At 39.5% G+C, this 20,505-nt stretch overlaps 2 protein-coding genes across 3 annotated transcripts; both read right to left on the bottom strand.

Annotated features, from left to right (window-relative positions):
• Positions 1-8: 8 nt before the first annotated feature.
• Positions 9-20,106, bottom strand: LOC120300289 (protocadherin gamma-A4-like). Of its 2 annotated transcripts, none has more exons than XM_039326110.1 (2): positions 16,607-20,106; positions 9-1,709 (listed from the first exon to the last, which is right to left on the bottom strand). In XM_039326110.1, exons 1-2 carry the CDS (start codon positions 19,031-19,033, stop codon positions 1,692-1,694), a joined length of 2,445 nt encoding a protein of 814 aa, XP_039182044.1. In that variant the 5' UTR covers positions 19,034-20,106; the 3' UTR covers positions 9-1,691. The 2 variants fall into 2 exon arrangements, with proteins under 2 accessions (XP_039182044.1, XP_039182043.1); XM_039326109.1 differs by lacking the exon at positions 9-1,709 and adding an exon at positions 2,095-2,664.
• LOC120300291 (protocadherin gamma-B5-like) lies at positions 2,574-5,783 on the bottom strand. The gene has a single exon (XM_039326112.1). It carries the CDS (start codon positions 4,841-4,843, stop codon positions 4,133-4,135), a length of 711 nt encoding a protein of 236 aa, XP_039182046.1. The 5' UTR covers positions 4,844-5,783; the 3' UTR covers positions 2,574-4,132.
• Positions 20,107-20,505: the final 399 nt, after the last annotated feature.

The following is a 20,505-nucleotide window of genomic DNA, read 5'->3' as shown; positions in this document are numbered from 1 at the left end:
AATATCCTCCAGTGGGTTTTCTAAGGAGATTAGAAGGGAGTCAAGAATTGGAAAGTGCTGGTGCATCTTGTTTAATTGAAGGTAGCTAAAACCAAAAATCTATGCAAATGTTTAATATGAATAGCTTGGTATACACTACATATTGCATTAAGTTAATGCTTCTCATCTTCTACTCATAAATTGTCCTCTCCCCTGTCAGGCTCCTCATAATAGGGTACAAAGAAGCAAGAATTACAGAGACTTCAATAAGCTGTTTTAGTGCACAGATTATAGGTAAAGTATAGAATTTTGGAACCTGCTCCTGTAGTCTTTATTATTAGGGGATTCATAAAGACAGAGTATTTATGAATCCCCTAGCATGGTCTCATTTCTTTCTCAGCTTCCCCACAGTCCCTCACACTCATCATTTTCTCATTCACTTCTCCTCCTTTTATCCCACGACATAACTTACTTCCTTCCTTCCTTTCCTTTCCTTTCCTTTCCTTCTTCCTTCCTTCCTCTTTATTTTCTTAACACTAGCCTTGATCCATCTCATCCCTCTAAATCTCATGACTTCTTCTGTTTACTATTTCTATTCTGTTCTTTGTTCTATGTTCATATTTTTGTATACACATTCATGGTCTTCAGTACCATATCATCGTCTTTATAAGCAGCTTCATTAAACCCATTAAGCTCATTAATAGCAACCCATTGGAGGATGTGACTACAATTTAATTTGCAAATTTCTTAGACAGGATATTCCTCCTTTTATAAGAATCTACTTCATTATATGGAACACTTTTTTATTCCAATCCCTGGTTTGATAGAGAATGTATGGTTAGAAAATGAAAACAAGGATCCTATGCTTTCCCTACCACAAAGACCTTCTTAGGAATCAAGAAGAAAAGTCATGGCTGGAAGGACCTCTGGCATCAATTAAGTGAAGTTTCTAGACCTAAATATACAGCTGAGTTTTGTCATGTGAGATCGGACTGTTGGCAGAGTAAGGGGATGGTAGCTACCAGGGAAAATTATTGTAACTTTGTGTTAGCTTTTGGTAATTTCTGAATTACTTCTGATTTGCTTCATTTGGACAAACTGGTTGGAGTTAAAAGTGGAGAAAACCTCTAGAAGAGATCATCTGTCTACTGAAACTGTTTCAAGGAACAAGCATTCTAGCAATTTCATTTATTCTTCTGTTTTATTGCTTTAATAGCCTCTGAATCTCCAGTGGCTTTGGATGTAAAAGAAATAACATTTCATGGAGGGGAAGACAGCAACTCAAAAATTTAGCAAAATAAATATGCATAGTATACAAGAAATTGAGAATAAGGAACTACTAGTTCAATAAATTTTGAAGGGATATACATACTTTGGTGAATTTAATAGAGATATCTCAAGTTAAATTACAACCTTTAAAATTATATTATTATGAATCATTTCCCAAGATTTGGAGCTTTATAATATTACCATCACATATGAAAGGGTCCAACCTGCTCATTTAATCTTTGGCATTATTTAGAGAAAGAAGTATTCATTTTGACAATCAGAGTGGGGTAATGTGCCAACAACGCAGATAGTGCTCACTTAACAATTTCTCACTTCTTGCTGGTGTTGAAGGAAAAATCTTCATCAGGATCCAGTCCAAGCCAGGAATAAACAAACATGGAGACTGCTTTAGAAAGAAGGTTGTAGTTTATTGAAGAGGAGAGTCAGACAGAAAGATGGCTCTGGAAAAGAAAACTGACCATATGTAGTAGAGAGTGAGTTTTTAATACCTTCTTGGGCTTTTGTTTGGATTTGTTCCTGGGGCATGAACTTTGACCTGAATCTGAGTGTGCCTTTCTGGTATTCTGATGGTGGTGGGTTAATCCTATTATGTCCCAAAGGTCATATCCTACTTCCCTGGGGCTGGGGCTGATGACTGTTGGATTTTTTTGGTATGAGGGATTGTTGATTCTAGGGATCTTTCTTTCTAATCCCAGCTTCCTGACTCCAATCTTTCTGACAAGATTATCACCTCTGCATTTCTGCAGACCTGGTTTCTTCTTTGGGGCAGAGAGACTTGGGGTGTGTGTGTTGGTTTCTGCCTTTAAAATCCTTTGGGGAAATATATTCTGCATTTTTAATATTTCCCAAAATATTTTTCTCTGGATTCTTCTCACACTGGTTTTTTGATAGACTTTGCTTGTGGGAAGCTAGCAGGGAAGGTTGCAAATGACAATTATATGACTATGGAATGCTGTGACATCATAATTGCAAGCTGGGTGCCAAGTGCCCAGATCACAATCGCATGACTGCAGGGATGCTGCATAGGCAGTAAATATGAGGATTAGTCATACCACTCATTCAGCACTGTTATAAGTTCAAATAGTGTCTGAACAAGTGATCATTAAATGGGAACCACCTATAAAACATAGTAAATTTCTCTAACTACGGTATTAGAATATATTTTCTTCTGCTGAAGTTCCAACTGTGGTATATCAATATCTGTGTTCATGTTCTGCATCAGTCTTTAATGCTCATACAGTCTTTAGCTTATTCAGATTCTAAAACATAATAATTTATAAATTATATTAACAGATATTCAGTTTGTATATTATAAGATTTTCAAATTCAGTCAAACTTCTTAATGTTTCTCCTTGTTTCTCTGGTTCCTTTGTTGCAGCTACTTATTTGAAGATACTGAAACCAATAAAATATAGTAAAGCACTGTGTAATATGAGATTCAAAAGTTTTAGATCATAAGAATCACAGAGCTGGAAGGGACTTTGGAAGTTCTGTAGTTCAGACCGATGCTCAAGATAGGAGATCTTATATATCCTGTCCAAATGTTTTTTCTTTATCTTTAAAAATAAAGTCTTGCTGCCTAAATAAATTACTCTCTTCACTGAGCAAACTGTAATGTTCTCTTAATTATTGTTTAAAACTATTATTCTCCCCATCCATCTGGTCAGTAGTTTATCCAAATCAGATAATAGTTTGTCATGTCAACCTTTCAAAATTAGAAATACCAAAATAGTTAATAATCTAAATCTACCAATACATCTATAAAAAATCTGATTTTTCTCAATTATGAGTGACAACATTAATAAGACAAGAGGCTCTCAAACTTTGTAGTGCCACATACCACTAATATTTCAGATAAAACTGTTTTTTTTCATTACTTTGATATTGCAAATTCAAGAATCTGATTCAAATCTAATCCAGTTTAACTAAAAGTAAATTAAGAATTGCAGACGTTTTGGAATGTAAAGCTGACAGATTTTTTTTCCAATATAAACCATGCCCTAGAAAAGAGATAAAGAGATAAAAGCACAATCTCTCCCTTGAACATGGATGGTGAAAGAATGAACAGTAGAAGAGATCTCTCCTTCTTTAATTCCCGTCAATCATTTTTAATATTGCTGGCACAATATACCATCAGATAAAGTAATTTTAAAGCTTTACTAATTAAGAGATCTTAAATCGACTGGCTACACTTCTATTTTCAGTAAGGTTAGCTACTATAATTTTGCGCCCAGGGTCCTACAAAACTAAATAGGCTTAGTTAGATTTTAAAACATGGGGAAAAATTTCACACATCAATGCCAGTTATGTACACCGAGTGCCACTATTGTCAGTAGAATTAGAACTAAGGTGTTTAATTTTTCCCTACTCATTTTCCCTATTCATTTCAGGAAGAGCCTCCTGGAAGTTCTGAGCAAAGACCAGGTTGAGGCTAGTGGTGGCCAAGAGAGGTGGCTGTCCATTATCCCTCTCCATGATGACCAGCCTCTGCTTGGTAATGTCTCTAATGGCTAATGCTCCAACACTGGAAGTTTTTAAGAAGAGACTGGACAGCCATTTGTCCGAAATGGTGTAGGGTTCCTGCCTGAGCAGGGGGTTGGACTCGATGACCTCCAAGCTCCCTTCCAACTTTATTATCATTAGTATTACTATTATCTCTCCTGTTTGAGCCAATGATGAAGAGTGAGGGTTTTGTGGCCTGCAGGAGGTGAAAAGAGAGCCAGGCATTGTGTCCAGAGTCAGCATCCACAGCCACGACTTTTGTCACCAAGTAACCCAAATCAGCTGAGTGAGGTACCACCTCAAAGAACAATGAACCCTGAGTTGTCTGGGAAGGGTACAGGATCTGGGGAGTATTATCATTCTAATCTAGTACACACACTTTGATCATGGCGCTATTATTGAGAGATGGAGAGCCTCCATCCTGAGCTTGCACTTGCAGCTGGAAGTCTCTGAGCTGCTCATAGTCAAAAGATCGTTGAGCATAGAGAGTTCCAGTCTCAGAGTTAATGGAAACGTAGAAGGAGAGAGGCAGGTTCTTAACGTTGCTGTTAAGCATGGAATAGGTGATTTGGGCATTACGATCCAGATCTGGGTCAAAGGCCTTGAAAATAGACGTTCCAGATGGGTTGTTCTCAGGAATGTAGGCGACATAGGAAGGTTTTTCAAATGCTGGAAGGTTATCATTGATATCTGAGATTGGTACTGAGTTGGTTTTATCTGTGGAAAGAGGAGGTGTGCCTTGGTCTGTGGCTGTAATTGTTAAGTTATACACCGGTGTTTTTTCTCTGTCAAGGGGACCATCTACGAGGAGCTTGAAGTAGTTATCTGATGATGAGATCACCTGGAAAGGTACAATTTCCCTTAGGTAACAGGTGACTTCCCCATTAAGTCCAGAATCTCTGTTGTGGACTTTGATGAGGGCGATCACTGCTCCAGGCAGAATATCTTCAAGAATGGGGCTGGACAGAGATGTAATAATTACATCCGGAGCATTGTCATTCTCATCAAGAACTTCAATCTCTACATTGCAATGTGCCACTAGTCCACCTCCATCACTTGCCCATATTATCATCACATAGCTTTCTCTGTCTTCAAAGTGAAATTATAATTTGTATCAATAACATTGATGTCCCCGTTTTCACTGGACATCCTCTATCTGAAGCTATAAGAATCAAGTGATGTGTGTCCTCCTTTTCTCTGTCCAGCGGCTTTTGCAAAATCAATTTTGCATATTTGCCACCATCATTGCTCTCTTTCTAGTTTGAAATACAGGATTGAGCTCAAATGATAATCTTGAAGTGAGTTGATTCCAATGTCCTCATCTTCAACATTTCCCTGGCAAATGAGACTCACTCATTTTGAATTTTATATTTTTTCTTTGAACTGTGGGACAGTATCATTAATATCTAGGATGAAAACTTTTATGGGGAAAATATTTAAAGGATTATGTGCCACAACTTCTAGTTTCAGGATGCAAGTAGATAATTTTCCACAAATCTTTTCCAGGTCTATTCTGTCATTCACACATAGATCACCATTTTGCTCATCCAGAATAAAACACTGTTTTTCTGAAGAGATAGCACACTTTTGACAGCAGATCAACATTCAACCCTAAATCTTTAGCAAGGTTCCCCACAAAGAATTTTTTTTTCTGTTTCCTCTGAAGGTGGGTTCTGAACCTGCTCAGGTACCACCCAGCTGATCGAAGAATATAATAATAGAAAAAGTACTTGCCTCAAATTTGGTTCCTGTATTCTGGTTTTATATTTTGCTTCCATCCTCATCTTTTTTTTCCTCTTTTCTTCCTAATTTGTTTTCCACGTAGAATTCCCCAGCTAACCCAATATTTTACAGTAGGATCATAAAAACAGAATCCTTTGTGAAGCAGCTTTTAACATAATGCTTTCTACTGCATCTCCTTGTCCATCAGCTGAAATATGGAAACGGTTTGTTTCAATACTTATCCATGCAGCGCCCTTGCTGTCCAACAATGACACTCAGAGTCCATATTAAGAATTTCACCAAGTCTCTGCAGGGCTGATATTTTTGGATGCTGAAAAAGCCTTTGACCAATTGAACTGGCAGTTTATGTTATCTTTAATCAAGGAGATGAATTTTGGACAAAATATATTACAAGCTTTATCTAACATATATCAAAAACAGACTGCTCAACTTATTGTTAATGGGGGTTTGTCAGAGGTTTTCACAATAGAAAAAGGTACAAGACAGGGATGTCCATTATCTCCGTTATTATTTGTTTTAACATTGGAAATTTTGTTGATTAAAATTCGGGAGTCTCAAGAAATAAAAGGAATAGAGATTAATAAAAAAGAATATAAGTTAAGAGCTTTTGCAGATGACTTGGTTGTTACTTTGTCTCAACCTACTTACTCGGTAGTAAAATTATTACAATTGATTCATCAATATGGGTGTGTTTCGGGTTTTAAAATTAATAATAATAAGACTAAAATATTACCCAAAAATATGACTAATTGCGATAAACAGACCTTGGTTAACTTAACAGACTTTGAAGTTGTTGATAAGGTAAAATATTTGGGGGTCATATTATCTGCTTCTAATGTAAAATTGTATAAAAACAATTATGAAAAGTTGTGGATTGGGGTACAGAAGGATTTAAAGAATTGGGATAACTTACAGTTATCTCTTATGGGTAGAATTGCAGTTATCAAAATGAATTTTCTACCAAAATTTCTTTTTTTGTTTCAAATGTTACCTATCTTAAAGAATGAACTTAATTTAAATGAATGGCAGAAAGGTATTAACAAATTTATTTGGGCAGGGAAAAAACCAAGGGTAAAACTTAAAATTATGCAAGATTTTTGTGAGAGAGGTGGACTCAAGGTACCAAATTTGAAACTATATTATGACGCTGTGGTCTTAACATTGATTAGTGATTGGATGAATTTAACAAATGTAGAAATACTCCATTTGGAGTGTTGGGATTTACTTTTTGGATGGCATGCCTATTTAATTTTTAATAAAAAAGTGGATCGGGTTTTTAAATCTCATATTATAAGGATTTCTTTGCTTAGGGTGTGGAGGAAATATTATAAAAGTGATTATAAAATACCATTATGGGCTATACCTTGGCATGCGATAGAGGGGATAAAGAGAGGAGTTAAGATGGATACGGTTTCCTATATACAACTACTTAGATGGGATGGTCAAAATTGGCAGTTAAAATCTTTGGAAGATTTAGTACATGAAAACATTACTTACTCATGGTTTCAATATAGACAAATAGTGGATAGATGGAAGACGGATTGTAATATGGGTTGGCTAAGAGAAGATGAAAATCTTTTTAAACAAGTAAGGGATCAAAGACCAACTCATATTAAGAGGATTTATGGGGTTTTAGTGGAAATGGATTCAGAATCTGAATTAATCAAAGATTGTATGATTAAATGGGCACAAAATATTGGTGAACCAATCCCATTGGATACTTGGGAACTTATCTGGGTGAGGAATGTTAAATTTACACAAGCGCAGAACTTAAGAGAGAATTTTTATAAAATGTTTTATAGATGGCACCTTGATCCACAAAAAATGTCTATTATGTACCCTGATCTACAGCCTAAATGTTGGAGATGTGGTTGTTTGGACGCTACTTATTATCATATTTGGTGGTCGTGTAAAAATATAAAAGCTTTTTGGATTAAGATATGGTGGAATATTCAAAGAATCTTTAGAAGGAGGGTAAAATTTACCCCGCAATTATTTTTATTAGGTATTGTTACTGATTGTGATGCTAAGGAAGTTATATTGATGTTAAATTTGATTACAGCCGCAAGGCTGTTAGTAGGACAATATTGGAAGAAGGAATCTTTGCCTACTTTACAAGAGTGGTTTTATAAAGTTTCTTACTTGGCGGAAATGGCAAAGATTTCGGCTTTCTTAAAGGAGCAATCTCAAGAGAAATTTTTTGTTGTATGGGAAAAATGGATAAATTTTATACAATATAATTTGGATATGGAAAAATATCATTTAGCTTTTTCATAACTTGTATAGATTGTTTTTTTTCTTTTCCCGTCTTTTGTTTTCTCCCTTCTTTTTTTCTTTTATTTTTTATCTTTCTTTCTTTTTCTTTTTCTTTCTCTCTCTCTTTCCTCTCTTTTTTCTTTCTTTTTTAAGTATTTTTCTTTTTAATGCTTATGTCACATATATCTTATTATTAATTATTTTATAAGTTGTAAAAATTTGTTTAGGTTTTTTAAAATTTTAAATAAGCCTATATTCAGTTCTGGGAAGTTCGGGGAGGGGGGAGGGAGGGGTGGGTTTGGGAGGGATTGGGTGAGGGTTGATTTGTTTTTGGTTGTTTATTTGTAAAACTTTTAAAAATCTTTCAATAAAAAAAAAGAATTTCACTAATTTTGCGCTCTCTCTCTCTCTCTCTCTCTCACGATAGAGAGACAGACATAGTAGATTAGATAAATAGCAAAGAAATTCTTCTAAACTCTGTTTTCATGATGGATGCTCAAAGAGCAAAGCCCTGATTTTTTATGACAAAAACACTACAAAATTCTATAGTCAATTGAGTTTTATTGTACTGTTTATTGCCTTGATGCAGATTCTGAAAGCAGCTATTGCATTGCATTGCATTGCATTGCATTGTATTGTATAGGTTTGACAACTTGATCTTTTATCAAGTTTTCAATTTTTTTCAGAGAGTTTTCATTTAAAGCTATTTGATTAACTTCTTTACCTTAAAAATTGGTTGTGTTGTATTTAAAGATGTTTGTATTACATTGTTTTTTATAAAAAAAATACCTGATTACAGAACCTGTAATACAAATTATCTTCTTTTCCAAAGAATTGGAATCAACAGCAATTATATGCATTTAGTTGATGAGTCTCTGAAGGCTTTATAGTAAATGATCTCATAAATTCCCCCTTTTTTCAACCATAAAATAGAGATCAAAGGGTTTACAAATTAGTTGATTGAGAAAGATAGTTCATTCAGTTAAGAACTGATGAGGATTATTAAAAATATTCAGTTAAGGGAAAACAGATCTTGAATTTATGAAAGAGACAAAACTTGATTTTCTTGTTTTTTTTAGTCAATATAAAATGATGACCCAAGCAGGGATATTTTAAAAGGAACTGCTATCATCAAACTTTTTCCTGGTTTGAATATTCTTTTGTTTTTTCCTCTATTACTTTATATGTACAGTATTCTAAGAAAACATATTTAGATTGAAGGTGGGGAAAATATAGCATAGCACTGTCATTATGTTAACATTTACAAAGAAATAAAATTAACCATTATTAATACTTTAACATGAGTTTTAAAAAGCTTCCTTAATATTGCAATTATATCTCTAAGCTGCCAATCCTTGCCTTCCTTGGCATTAAATATATATGCATAAACTGTCACTCTGAGGTTCCCTCCAATGTATCCTTCTACCCCTACTCCTCAAATCCCTCATTCCTCACTTTTACTTCCCTCTAGAAATATAAACTAGGAAGAAGTGCCTTGCATTAGTGTGCTTTAAATGGTAGTTCTAATATCATAATTGTTGTGTCCTGAGCCTGCAAAAGCAGGCTCAGAACGTTGCATTAGTCCCGGGCATTCCAAAAGCTGCTCTGGACCAGACAGAGCGGCGCCAGCCTTGGCGCATGCGCAAGGTGCGAAAACGCTCTGTTCGCATTGGTTGACATTGTCCGGGTTTCTGGCCATATAAAAGGCCTGCATGCCTTTTGTGCTTTGCTTGGGTGTTGTTAGAAGGAGAATAAAGAGTTGTTCAACATCGCTATGTGTCTTCATCATTTGCACACGAACGAAGTATACAACACTGGCAACGAAGGTGGGATCCTTTGCAAGCTTAAACGAGCGTTTTAAGGACTTACCAGGAAGTGCTGAAGAGGGGAAGACGGCGTCTGAAACAGCGTCCCAGCCTGCCAGTACAGTGTCGCTGGAGGGTGAGCTCAGCTAAAAGACCCTTTCCCCAACAGCAGTTTGCAGAGGAGCGAGTGGTGAAGGTCGTAATAGTATGATGGCGAAGATTGGCCGTTTGTCTGATTTTGATGTCTCACACCCAGAGAGGTGGAATTCTTATGTAGCAAGGGTGGAGAATTACTTCAGAGTAAATCAGATTAGAGAAGATGGTTTGAAGGCTGTAACTCTTTTGTGTGTCTGTGGACAGGAAGCTTTTGAAATCGCAGAGAATCTGGTGGCCCCTGCACCTCTGGAGTCAGTAACATATACTGACTTGAAGAAATTGTTGAAGGAACACTTCCAGCCAAGTTATCTGCTATTGCTTGGAGGCACGCATTCGAGCAGAGAGACCAGAGGCTGGGTGAATCTGCTGAAGATTTTATTACGGCCTTAAGGCGAGCAGCCAGGCCTTGTGAGTTCAAGGATCTGGAAGAGAGGCTGCGAGATCACTTCGTATGCAGTTTAAGGAAAAGAGACTTACAACAGAAGACTTTTGCAAAAGAAGATATCTCTTTCCAAGACGTGCTACAAGAGGTGACAGCTGAGGAAGCAGCAGGCAGGGCTGTGAAGGCCTTACGGCTCACCAAGAACCCTCCAAACACAGCTACCGTCCATCAAGATGATGCTCAAGAAGGATCAGAAGTGGATCCTGAAGAGGAGGTCGACAGAATTCAACAGCCAGCTGAGAGGAGGCAGAAGGGATGTCTGGTCAAGGCCCCAGCATCTCTTCAATGCTTTGGGTGTGGAGGACGCCACAAGCGAGCTGACTGCAGGTTTCGCTCAGCCATATGCAGGGCGTGTGGCAGGCAGGGCCACATTGCATCCGTCTGTTTGGGGCGCCAGAAGGTTCAACCTCAGGAAGAATTGCTTCAGAAAGGTACCAGGGGCCTCAGCCAAAACAGGGTGGGTTTCTGCGCATCGCGCAGGAGTATTCTAAGAACAGGGTCACACAAGCCCCTTAAGAAGAAACTTGCCATTAACATAAGGTTGCAAGGGGTTCCCCTGTCAATGGAGTTGGACACTGGGCCCACTCTCTCAATTATTTCAATTAATACATTCCAAAGGATATGCAGCAGCAGTGGCCTTCGAGTTAAACTCAGGCCATCAAATCTAATACTTACTGATTTTCAGAATTCTGTGGTGTGTGTTAAGGGGAGGCCACCCTTAGAGTACAGCATAAGGATTTTGAAGGTCCCCTAGATGTGGTGGTTGTTTGGGCTGAACGTACGAGTCTTATTGGACTCGATTGGTTTGTGGCTCTGGGAATCCAGGTAACTAGGCTGCCCCATTTGCAAACGTTGAGCCTTGCGGAATTCTGCAAGGAGTTTGCAGATGTGTTTAGTTCAGAGCTAGGATCCTACAAGAGGCCTCCAATTTCTCCACAGTTAGACCCAACTATCACACCCATCAGGGTTAAGCCTAGGAAGATACCTTTTGCCCTCAAAGGCAAGATTGATGCTGAGCTGGACAAATTGATCCAGCAGGGCATTCTAGAACCTGCGGATTCTAGTTCATAGGAAACCCCCATAGTAACGTCTCTAAAGGCTAATGGGGACATACGTATATGTGCAGACTATAAGTGCACACTGAATAAGGCGCTGCAAAAGCACGCTTATCCAGTGCCGGTAGTAAGTCACATTCTGGCCGCTCTCAAGGGGGGGGGCGCATTTTTGCAAAGCTTAACCTGGCACAGGCCTATCAACAGTTACCTGTTGATGAGGCAGCTGCAGAGGCCCAGACTATTGTAACTCACAGGGGGGCCTTCAAAGTCAAGAGACTGCAATTTGGGGTACATGTAGCCCCTGGCATATTCCAAAGTGTCATGGAGAGCACACTTCGAGGTATTCATGGAGTCTGTCCCTACTTCAATGACGTCCTCATTGCTGGGGAGTCATCCCAAAATTTAGCAGAAAGACTAAGGGCTGTCTTGCTTCGTTTTCTAAAAGCAGGCCTTAAACTAAAAAAGGATAAATGTAAGATAGGAGTCACTTCTACTGACTTCTTAGGATTCAGGATTGATGCTCAAGGCATTCACCCTGCTGAAACTAAATTGCAAGCTATCCAGCCCTAAGGCCCCAAGCCCTAAGTCTAAGAGTGAGCTGTAAGCCTTCTTAGGGCTATTAAATTTTTACCATGCATTTCTCCCACATAAAGCTGCAGTAGCAGAACCATTACACAGGCTCTTAGACAAGCAGGCTCCTTGGCAGTGGACTAAAGTCCATGAAAAGAGTTTCAATGAGGTTAAAGCCTTACTCACTTCTAATGCTGTTTTAGTGCATTTCAATGAGTAACTGCCTATTTGCATCACATGCGATGCATCTCCTTATGGGGTGGGAGCCGTACTTAGCCATCTGAAGGCTGATGGGACACAGGTTCCTGTGGTCTATTACTCAAGGACTCTGTCTTCTGCGGAGCAAAATTATGCTCAAATTGATAGAGAAGCCTTGGCCATAGTGGCGGGCATTAAGAAATTTCATGATTTCTTGTATGGCTGCCATTTCACGGTCTATACTGACCATATGCCTCTGCTGGGTTTGTTTACCACTAACAAACAGACCCCACATATCATTTCTCCTTGTATGCTGAGATGGTCCATTTTCCTGTCAGCATATGACTATACATTAGTCCACAAACCAGGAAAGGAAATGGGTCATGCAGATGGCATGAGCAGATTACCCCTGAACCAATTAGAGCCAGATCCTGCTCCAGCCATTAATATTCTGTCCATTCAGGAGTTGCCTGAATGGAGTTGTCTCCCCTCAATGCTAGGGATGTGGCTGCAGAAACTGCCACTGATCACACACTTACACGCGTGCTGACATGGGTGTTGTCAGGATGGCCTGACAAGTGCCCAGATATTGAGTTCCAAAGCTTCTGGCACAAGAAGCATGAGTTTTCTACTTTCAAGGGTTGCCTGTTATGGGGTAGCAGGGTAGTGATCCCAGCCTCATTGAGGTCTAGAATCTTGATCTCTCTGCATGAGGGACATCCTGGTATAGTCAGGATGAAAGCGCTTGCACGCAGCCATCTTTGGTGGCCTGGGCTTGATAAAGACATCAAGGCCCAGGTGCACAGGTGCCAAGTGTGCCAACAGTCCCGGCCTGAAATGCCTCAGGCCTCAGTACATAGGTGGGAGGAAACTCAAACCCCATGGTCTAGGGTGCATATAGATTATGCTGGGCCCTTTCAGGGGCAATTCTTCCTGGTTGTTGTTGATAGCCATTCCAAGTGGCTAGAGGTTGTTCCTGTTCCCTCCACTATTACTGCCAGGACCATCCAGGTGTTGAGAGGAATTTTTGCATCACACGGTCTTCCAGATGTTCTGGTTTCAGATAACGGCCCTCAATTTACCTCTTCTGAGGCAGGCTTTTCTTCAGGCCAACCTGATCCACCATGCAACTTTGGCTCCCTTCTATCCATCCTCCAACGGACTGGCAGAGAGGATGGTGCGAACTACCAAAGATGCCCTCAAGAAACTGACTTATGGTAACTGGCATCACAGGTTAGCAGATTTCCTTCTTGTACACCGCACCACACAATGCACAGCCACAGGGAAGAGCCCTGCTGAACTCCGCTGGGGTTGCCGCCTCATCACTAAACTGGACAGGCTGCACCCTGACCGGATGGCTTCACAGGTGTCACAACCGCGGGCACCTAGAAGACTCCAGGTGGGCGATCCTGTTTGAGCAAGAAACTATGGGCCTGGTCATCTCTGGGTCCCAGCTGTGGTCTGCAAGGTCTCTGGACCGTTGTCATACGAAGTTGCCTTGGGAGACAGCCGCGTTCTTCGCAGACACATAGACCAACTGCGTTGGAGATTGGACTCTCACTCTTCCACTCCTGGCTCTGCTCTGGAGGGGGGGGGGAGGACCATAACATGCATTCTGGGTCACAGTTTCCCAGGCCTAACAGGCCATCACTAGCTACTACTGAGGCTATTTGGGATTCATCCCAAGGTTCCGCAAGTGCTCCTAACAGGAATTCACAGGATAGGGGGTCATCCCACACATCCATAATCACTCCACACAAAGAGTCACACCGGGGGTATCCACAGTATTCACATATGTCAGATAGTGCTCCAGACAGGGAGACCGACGGGGGGTATCCACACAAATCACAAGCAGCAAGAGAAAAAGAATTCCATCAGGAGCACTTGCCAAATTCCACAATTGCTCCCAAAAGGTCACCAGCAAAAGGGGTTGCCATGGAGGTGACTCCTGAATCTGGCACCTCGGGCACGTGCTTGGGGGCCACAGAGTATTGGGGCACTTCTGCTACCCAGTCCTCTCCATCTGCTGGCCTTGGGCTCAAGGGACAGTGTTCCCAAGAGGGTTCCATTGTGGACTCGGGGAATTCCACCCCTCCATGGTATGCTGGTGTGGACTTAGAGGATCCAGCCAGCCAGCAGTGGGGCAGGTCAACTGAGTATTTGGGGCAGCAAAGTCCTGGCCTGCCTAGCCTGGTAGGCAAGCAGGTAGGCCAGGCACCCTCACCGGGGTCACCTGGGAATTTAGGGCAGCAACGCCCTGGCCTGCTCAGCCTGGTAGGCGAGCAGGTGGGCCAGGCAATCTCTCCAGCCCTTAGGAGATCGCAGCGGGCCAAGTGCCCACCCAAACATCTGAGAGACTTTGTGAAGTTGCTGTCAAATCATGAGGGTTCTGTTCATGAGGCCCCTGAATAACATGAGTAACTCGTGGTAAATTGTTTTGTATTATTTTTTAATTTCGGATACATTTATTGTAGTAATAAAGTTTGAAGGGGTTTTGCCTCGAGGGCAGACTCGAGTATTCCACACTCCTTGCATTTGATTAATGAAACTATATGACACTCTTCCCAATGTATGACGTACATGTGTGTGTGCAAGTATGTTCCATCTAGGGGGGAGGGGTGTTGTGTCCTGAGCCTGCAAAAGCAGGCTTGGGACATTGCATTAGTCCTGGGCATTCCAAAAGCTGCCCAGGACCAGACAGAGTGGCGCCAGCCTTGCCCGCATGCGCAAGGCGCGAAAACACTCTGTTCGCATTGGTTGACATTGTCTGGGTTTCTGGCCATATAAAAGGCCTGCGTGTCTTTTGTGCTTTGCTTGGGTGTTGTTAGAAGGAGAATAAAGAGTTATTCAACATCGCTATGTGTCTTCATCATTCGCACGCGAACGAAGTATACAACAATAATCATCACAATCAGCAATAAATCATGCCAGGTAAATACAATAGATTTTCAGTGAATTAAATATGTAAGGGATAATTTTCTTTCTTTCACCAAAATCATCAACTGTGATTGAACTGTGATTGGAAAAACAAAATCCTATAAAAATGTCACATTCAAATTTTGATGAATACCATCTCAAATTATGTCACTCCACATCAGGTTCAGGTAGTTGCTGAGCTGCTGCCTAAATTTTAGCATAAAGAGAAAAAGACATTTCAAAAAGCCTCTTGGCAGTAGCACAGAACACAGAATAATAAGGTTGAAAGGGACCTTGGAGGTCTTCTAAAGAAAATCGTAATTCATTTAGAAATCTTATATATTCATTCCATTTGTTGAAATTCAATCAATCAACAATAGAATTGCATCCTTTTTCATAAATTGGTTGATTGGAGAGAGAATAAAAATATTTAGTTTAGAAGTGTGAAATTAGATTTTTCTGAAAATTCTTTCAGAGAAAGATATCATGGGAGTAAAATTAGTATAATACTTGGATTCTGTTTACAGCATCCACAGTTTAGGATCACACATAAAATGCAATGGCTTCTGTAGGATTTTTCTAAAAAAGATTTTCTAAAAAAGATTAGTATATGAAATGTGTAATTTATTGTATTTTATTCCTTTCCTTTTATGATCTCAAGGCTCATTTCATCTTTCTGCAAAGGGTGTGATTCAATTACTGTATATTCAGAAGTTTATACTTTTTGAGACAGTAAATATTTTCTGTATCTTAAAAAGAAGCAAGGAATTGAATAAAATAGGAATATTGAATAATGAAACTATCCTCTCCTGTTTAGTAAGAGTAGAATCACCTTGTAGTAACAAAGAATTGGGCTCAATGGAAGCCTGCTGTACTTTAAGTATATTTGTGCATTTTCCAATTGAAAAAGAAGCTGATTTTTCTGAGATTCTGTAGTCAGCGAAATATCATGACAATAAGACTGAAACAATGCTTGGACTCCATCAATATTCAGAAACTGTGTAACAGGAACACCACAGGTAGTACTTCCACTATCACCTAATTGAGAAAGTTTTCACTAGAAATGTCTAACTGCTAAGAAGATGAAGAGAAAGGTAAAGAATAAACAGGAGATTAAAGCCACTGCAATTACTAAGTAAAATGTAAGGTCTGACTGTGAATCTCCAGAAAAAAAAAAGTTGCTTAGTTCAGTCAGTGTTAGGGATATGGTCAGCCAGTACCATAATTCCTCAACAATTCTTCAGATCGTCACAGAGAATTCTAGGAGAATTCCACTCTATTATACATTCAACCACAGAAACTCATTGGATGATTTGGACCAGTCTCATCAGCCCTAACTGATAAGATGATAGCAGTGGGAACCATAGGAGGAATGAGCATCATGAATAGAAAATCAGTACATGAGGAAATTAACCAGCCTTATCATATCACTAGAATGAAACTATGGCAAATAAGTAGATCTATACGATAGACATAACATTCTGCATTCATTCTGGAACAGTGTTCATATCAACAGTATGAACATTATCCTAACAGGGCAAAGCTGAAGGATCCCAGCAGAGTAAAAATAAAATGTCAAACATCAAGTATTAAGGTTCAATAGACAGAACAAACTGAAGGGAAACCACTGTTGAGATAAATAAGGGCTTATATGATCAACACAACACACCATTAATCTGAAATATTAAACTCACCTTAACTAAGATTTGCTCATCATTCTTCGAGTTTAAATCCCCATAGGCTAGGATAGGGTCACTCACCCCACAGGTTAGAGGTTGATTGGTCAGAGTATTTGAACAGTTTTCCTCATGAAAATTGCAGTGGCTTTTTCTAGAATCTCTGGTGAGTGAAATAGTGTGGCAATAAGACTGAAGAAAGGCTCGGACTCCATCCATCCCAACAAATTGTGACACTGGGACACCACTAAAATGTACACTTCTTGACTCTAACAATTTTGAATTCCTCCATCTATACACTCTAATTGCCAGTAGCACAAGGAGGAAGGTACAGAATAAGCAGGAGACAAAAGCCACTGCAGTCACTAAGTAGAAAGTGAGGTCTGACTGAGGATCTACAGGAACTGAGATGTTGCTCAGATCTGAGAGAATTTCAGGGATGTTGTCAGCCAGAACCACCGTGAGAGTGACCGAGGCAGAGAGAGGCGGCTGCCCATTGTCCTTCACTAAAACCACCAGGATTTGCTTCAGGGCATCTTTCTCCAGAAAAAGCCGAGCAGTCCTGATCTCGCCAGTGTGCAGTCCCACGGTGAAGAGCCCTGGTTCTGTTGCTCTGATCAGCTGGTAGGAGAGCCAGGCATTCTGGCCAGAGTCTGCATCTACTGCCACTACTTTAGTGACCAGGTAACCTGGCTCAGAAGAGCGAGGGGCCAGCTCTATCCCAGTGGAGCCATCAGTGGGAGGGGAGGGGTGCAGGATCTCTGGCACATTGTCATTCTGGTCCAGGATGAAGAGAGTCACCGAGACATTAGAGCTGAGCGATGGGGATCCTCCATCCTGAGCCTTGACCTGGAACTGAATCTCTTGAATCTCCTCATAGTCCAAGGAGCTTAGGGCATAGACGGTCCCTGTCTCAGAATTAATGGAGAGATAGGAGGAGAGGGGCAAGTCCTTCATTTGGCTCTCAATGATGGAGTAAGTTATTCTGGCATTTTCTTCCCAGTCTGGGTCACTTGCTTTGAGGGAAAAGGCTGAGGCTCCTTTTGGGTTATTTTCTAGAAGGTAGGAGGTATATTTTGATTCCAGAAACTCTGGAGGGTTGTCATTTGTATCTAGAATCTGGAGAAAGATTTCAGTGACTGTAGTGAGTGGTGGATTTCCATGATCAGTAGCTGTAATGCTTATTTTATAATCTGATATAAGTTCCCTATCAAGATCATTGCATGTTACCAACCTATAGAAATTATTGAGAGATTTTTTAAATTGGAATGGGAAGTTATTGGTAAGTGAGCATGTGACCTCCCCATTGATTCCTGAGTCATCATCTTGTACATTAAGGAGGGCAATAACTGCTCCTTTTGGTGAATTTTCAGATATAGAATTGATGAAAAATGATATTGTTACTTGAGGTGCATTGTCATTAAGATCCATTACAATGACCAAAACTTTTGCCCAATCACATAATCCCCCTCCATCCTCGGCTTTCACTTCAAATTCATGTAAGGACGATTCTTCATAATCAAGATTCCCCATAATAGTTATTATACCAGATGTTGAATTTAAAGTAAATATTTTGGAATCTTCTTTTGTGATTTTTTTGAATGAATAATTTATCTCTCCATAGAGTCCTTCATCCAGATCAATAGCTCGTACTGTAAGAATTGTGAAGCCTTTAAGAATGTTCTCCTCAATACTGACTTCATAAATAGATTGGCTAAAAATCGGTGCATTATCATTTGCATCCAGAACAATGACTTGGATTCTAGCGCTTCCAGATTTCACTGGTTCACCTCCATCACTAGCTGTGAAGATTAAATCATACGTTGATTGCTGTTCCCGATCCAGATGTTTTTTCAGCACAAGCTCACCCTGTCTGGCACCATTTGCTTTTATTTGCATATCCAGAGAAAAATGACTATTACTGGTAAGTTCATATCTCTGTATAGAGTTTATGCCCAGATCTGGATCTTGAGCTTCAGGTAAAGGAAATTGGGATCCTGGAGTAGATAATTCACTGATTTTGATTTCATGTTTCCCAGGTATAAACTGAGGAGCATTATCATTTATGTCTGTAATTTTCACTTCAACCCTGTAAATCTCTATTTTGCTCTCAATAATAATCTCAAAATTTAAAACACAGTTCTCTGCCCATCCACAGATTTTTTCTCTGTCTATTCTTTCAGAGGTTTGTAAATAGCCATTGTTATAATTCAAAGCAAAATATTGAACCATACCTGTCCTGGTTGCAATCCGTAGTCCATATTCTGAAAGATTATTGCCATCTATTCCTAAATCCATTGCAATGTTCCCCACAAAAAAACCAATTGGTGTTTCTTCTCTAATAACATAATGAATGTTCCCAGAAATTGCTTTCCAAACGAATATTGTGATAAGGTATTGGAAGATCTTCTTTTTATAGCTTTGCAGCCTCTGTGTTTCTTCCATTGTCTTTACAATCTGACAAATTCCACATAAAAGTTGCCTTCAGAACATTCCGTGCAATGTTATCTCTTATATATTTTGTCCGGATGTTTCAGAGAAATTGCAAACGCGACGGTTGGAACTTTAAAACAATTTCACTACCAAATTGGCGAACAGCGACACCCAGAGGCTCTGTAGAAAACTGTAACCGATGTCTGCCATAATATTGCTTCCATGTTTGCCAGCATATAATTTTTTATGTGGATGCTGTGCTGAAATTTGCCTTTCAGTTTTTCAAAGATTTTTTTTCCCTGCAAAAGAAGTTTCTCTTTTTCTACCTTACTCTTAGGATGCTTCAGAATTTCTGTAGAATTTCTTTTGCTGGTGGTTTTGAATTTACTTTAGCTTTGGAATTGGTAACACTTCCATTATGAAAAATGCCCATGGAAGAAATTCCTTCATTATTGCTTCTTGGGAGATTTCACTGAAATATGGGAAGCCAGGAAGCTGCAGATTCCTGGAGAATTGTTGCACAATGAACATATATATACACCTATCCGGCTATTCTCTTTCAGGGTAAGCAACATTGGGCAGAGTGCAGAACAGGAGAAAGAAATAGATAGCCAAAAGAAAAAAAAATTAAAGACAGAAGATAAGAAAAATAAAAGAAAATATACTCAACTACTTTACTCTAGTATTATTCACTGTACCTTTTACATAATTTTTTATTCTAGCAAATTAATCTTGCTTCTACTGTGTTCATATACTGATTCATATATATCTTTTGATATTTAAATTTCTTAGCTTTCCCTTTTTAAAGATCTCCTTGACTCCAATCATATTGAACTCTGTAGTTTCTTTCAACCTATTCACTTTTCGTTCTTATATTTGCTTTGCAATTTGATTCTCATTCCATTCAGGTCTCTGTATGACCTTCTTTTGTGCCAGCCCATCACTTTTATATTCAGTTCATGTTCATTCAGCACCCATTCATTTTTAAAACCTGTATTTTCTTGTTTTAGAACACAGAATAACAAGGTTGGAAGGGATCTTGGAGGACTTCTAATCCAATTCCCTGCTCAAGTATGAGATCCTATACCATTCCACACAAACGTCTGTCTAATCTCTTCTTTAAAACATCCAATGATGGAGCACCAGAACTTCTGGAGGCAAGCTGTTCCACTGGATTAACTGTTCTCAGGAAATTTCTCATTAGTTCTAGGTTGGATCTCTCTTTAATGATCTTCCACCTGTTACTCTCTGATGCCTTGGAGAATAAGTTGAGCCCCTCTTCTCTGTAGGAACCCGTCAAGTCCTGGAACATTGCTTTCATGTCACCTTAGTACTACTCTTTCTTACAATAAACATATCTTGCTCTCTCAATTATTCATTGAATGGTTTAATCTCCAGACCTCTTAACATCTTTGTTGGTCTTCTCTGTGCTCTTTCTAGGGTCTCAGCATCTTTTTTCTCTTGTGGTGACCAGAACTGGACAC

This window comes from Crotalus tigris, unplaced genomic scaffold (assembly GCF_016545835.1).
Source record: "Crotalus tigris isolate CLP2741 ecotype Arizona unplaced genomic scaffold, ASM1654583v1 scf7180000024339.11422700, whole genome shotgun sequence".
In the NCBI taxonomy this organism is placed as follows: Eukaryota; Metazoa; Chordata; class Lepidosauria; order Squamata; family Viperidae; genus Crotalus; species Crotalus tigris.
This window is presented reverse-complemented; position numbering and strand designations above follow the sequence as displayed.

Coding starts and splice junctions, on each gene's coding strand:
- LOC120300291 (XM_039326112.1), bottom strand. CDS start 4,843: ATGATAATATGGGCAAGTGATGGAGGTGGACTAGTGGCACATTGCAAT.
- LOC120300289 (XM_039326109.1), bottom strand. CDS start 19,033: ATGGAAGAAACACAGAGGCTGCAAAGCTATAAAAAGAAGATCTTCCAA. Junction 2,665..16,606: donor ATGAGCAAATCTTAGTTAAG/GTGAGTTTAATA, acceptor TATTGGTTTCAG/TATCTTCAAATAAGTAGCTG.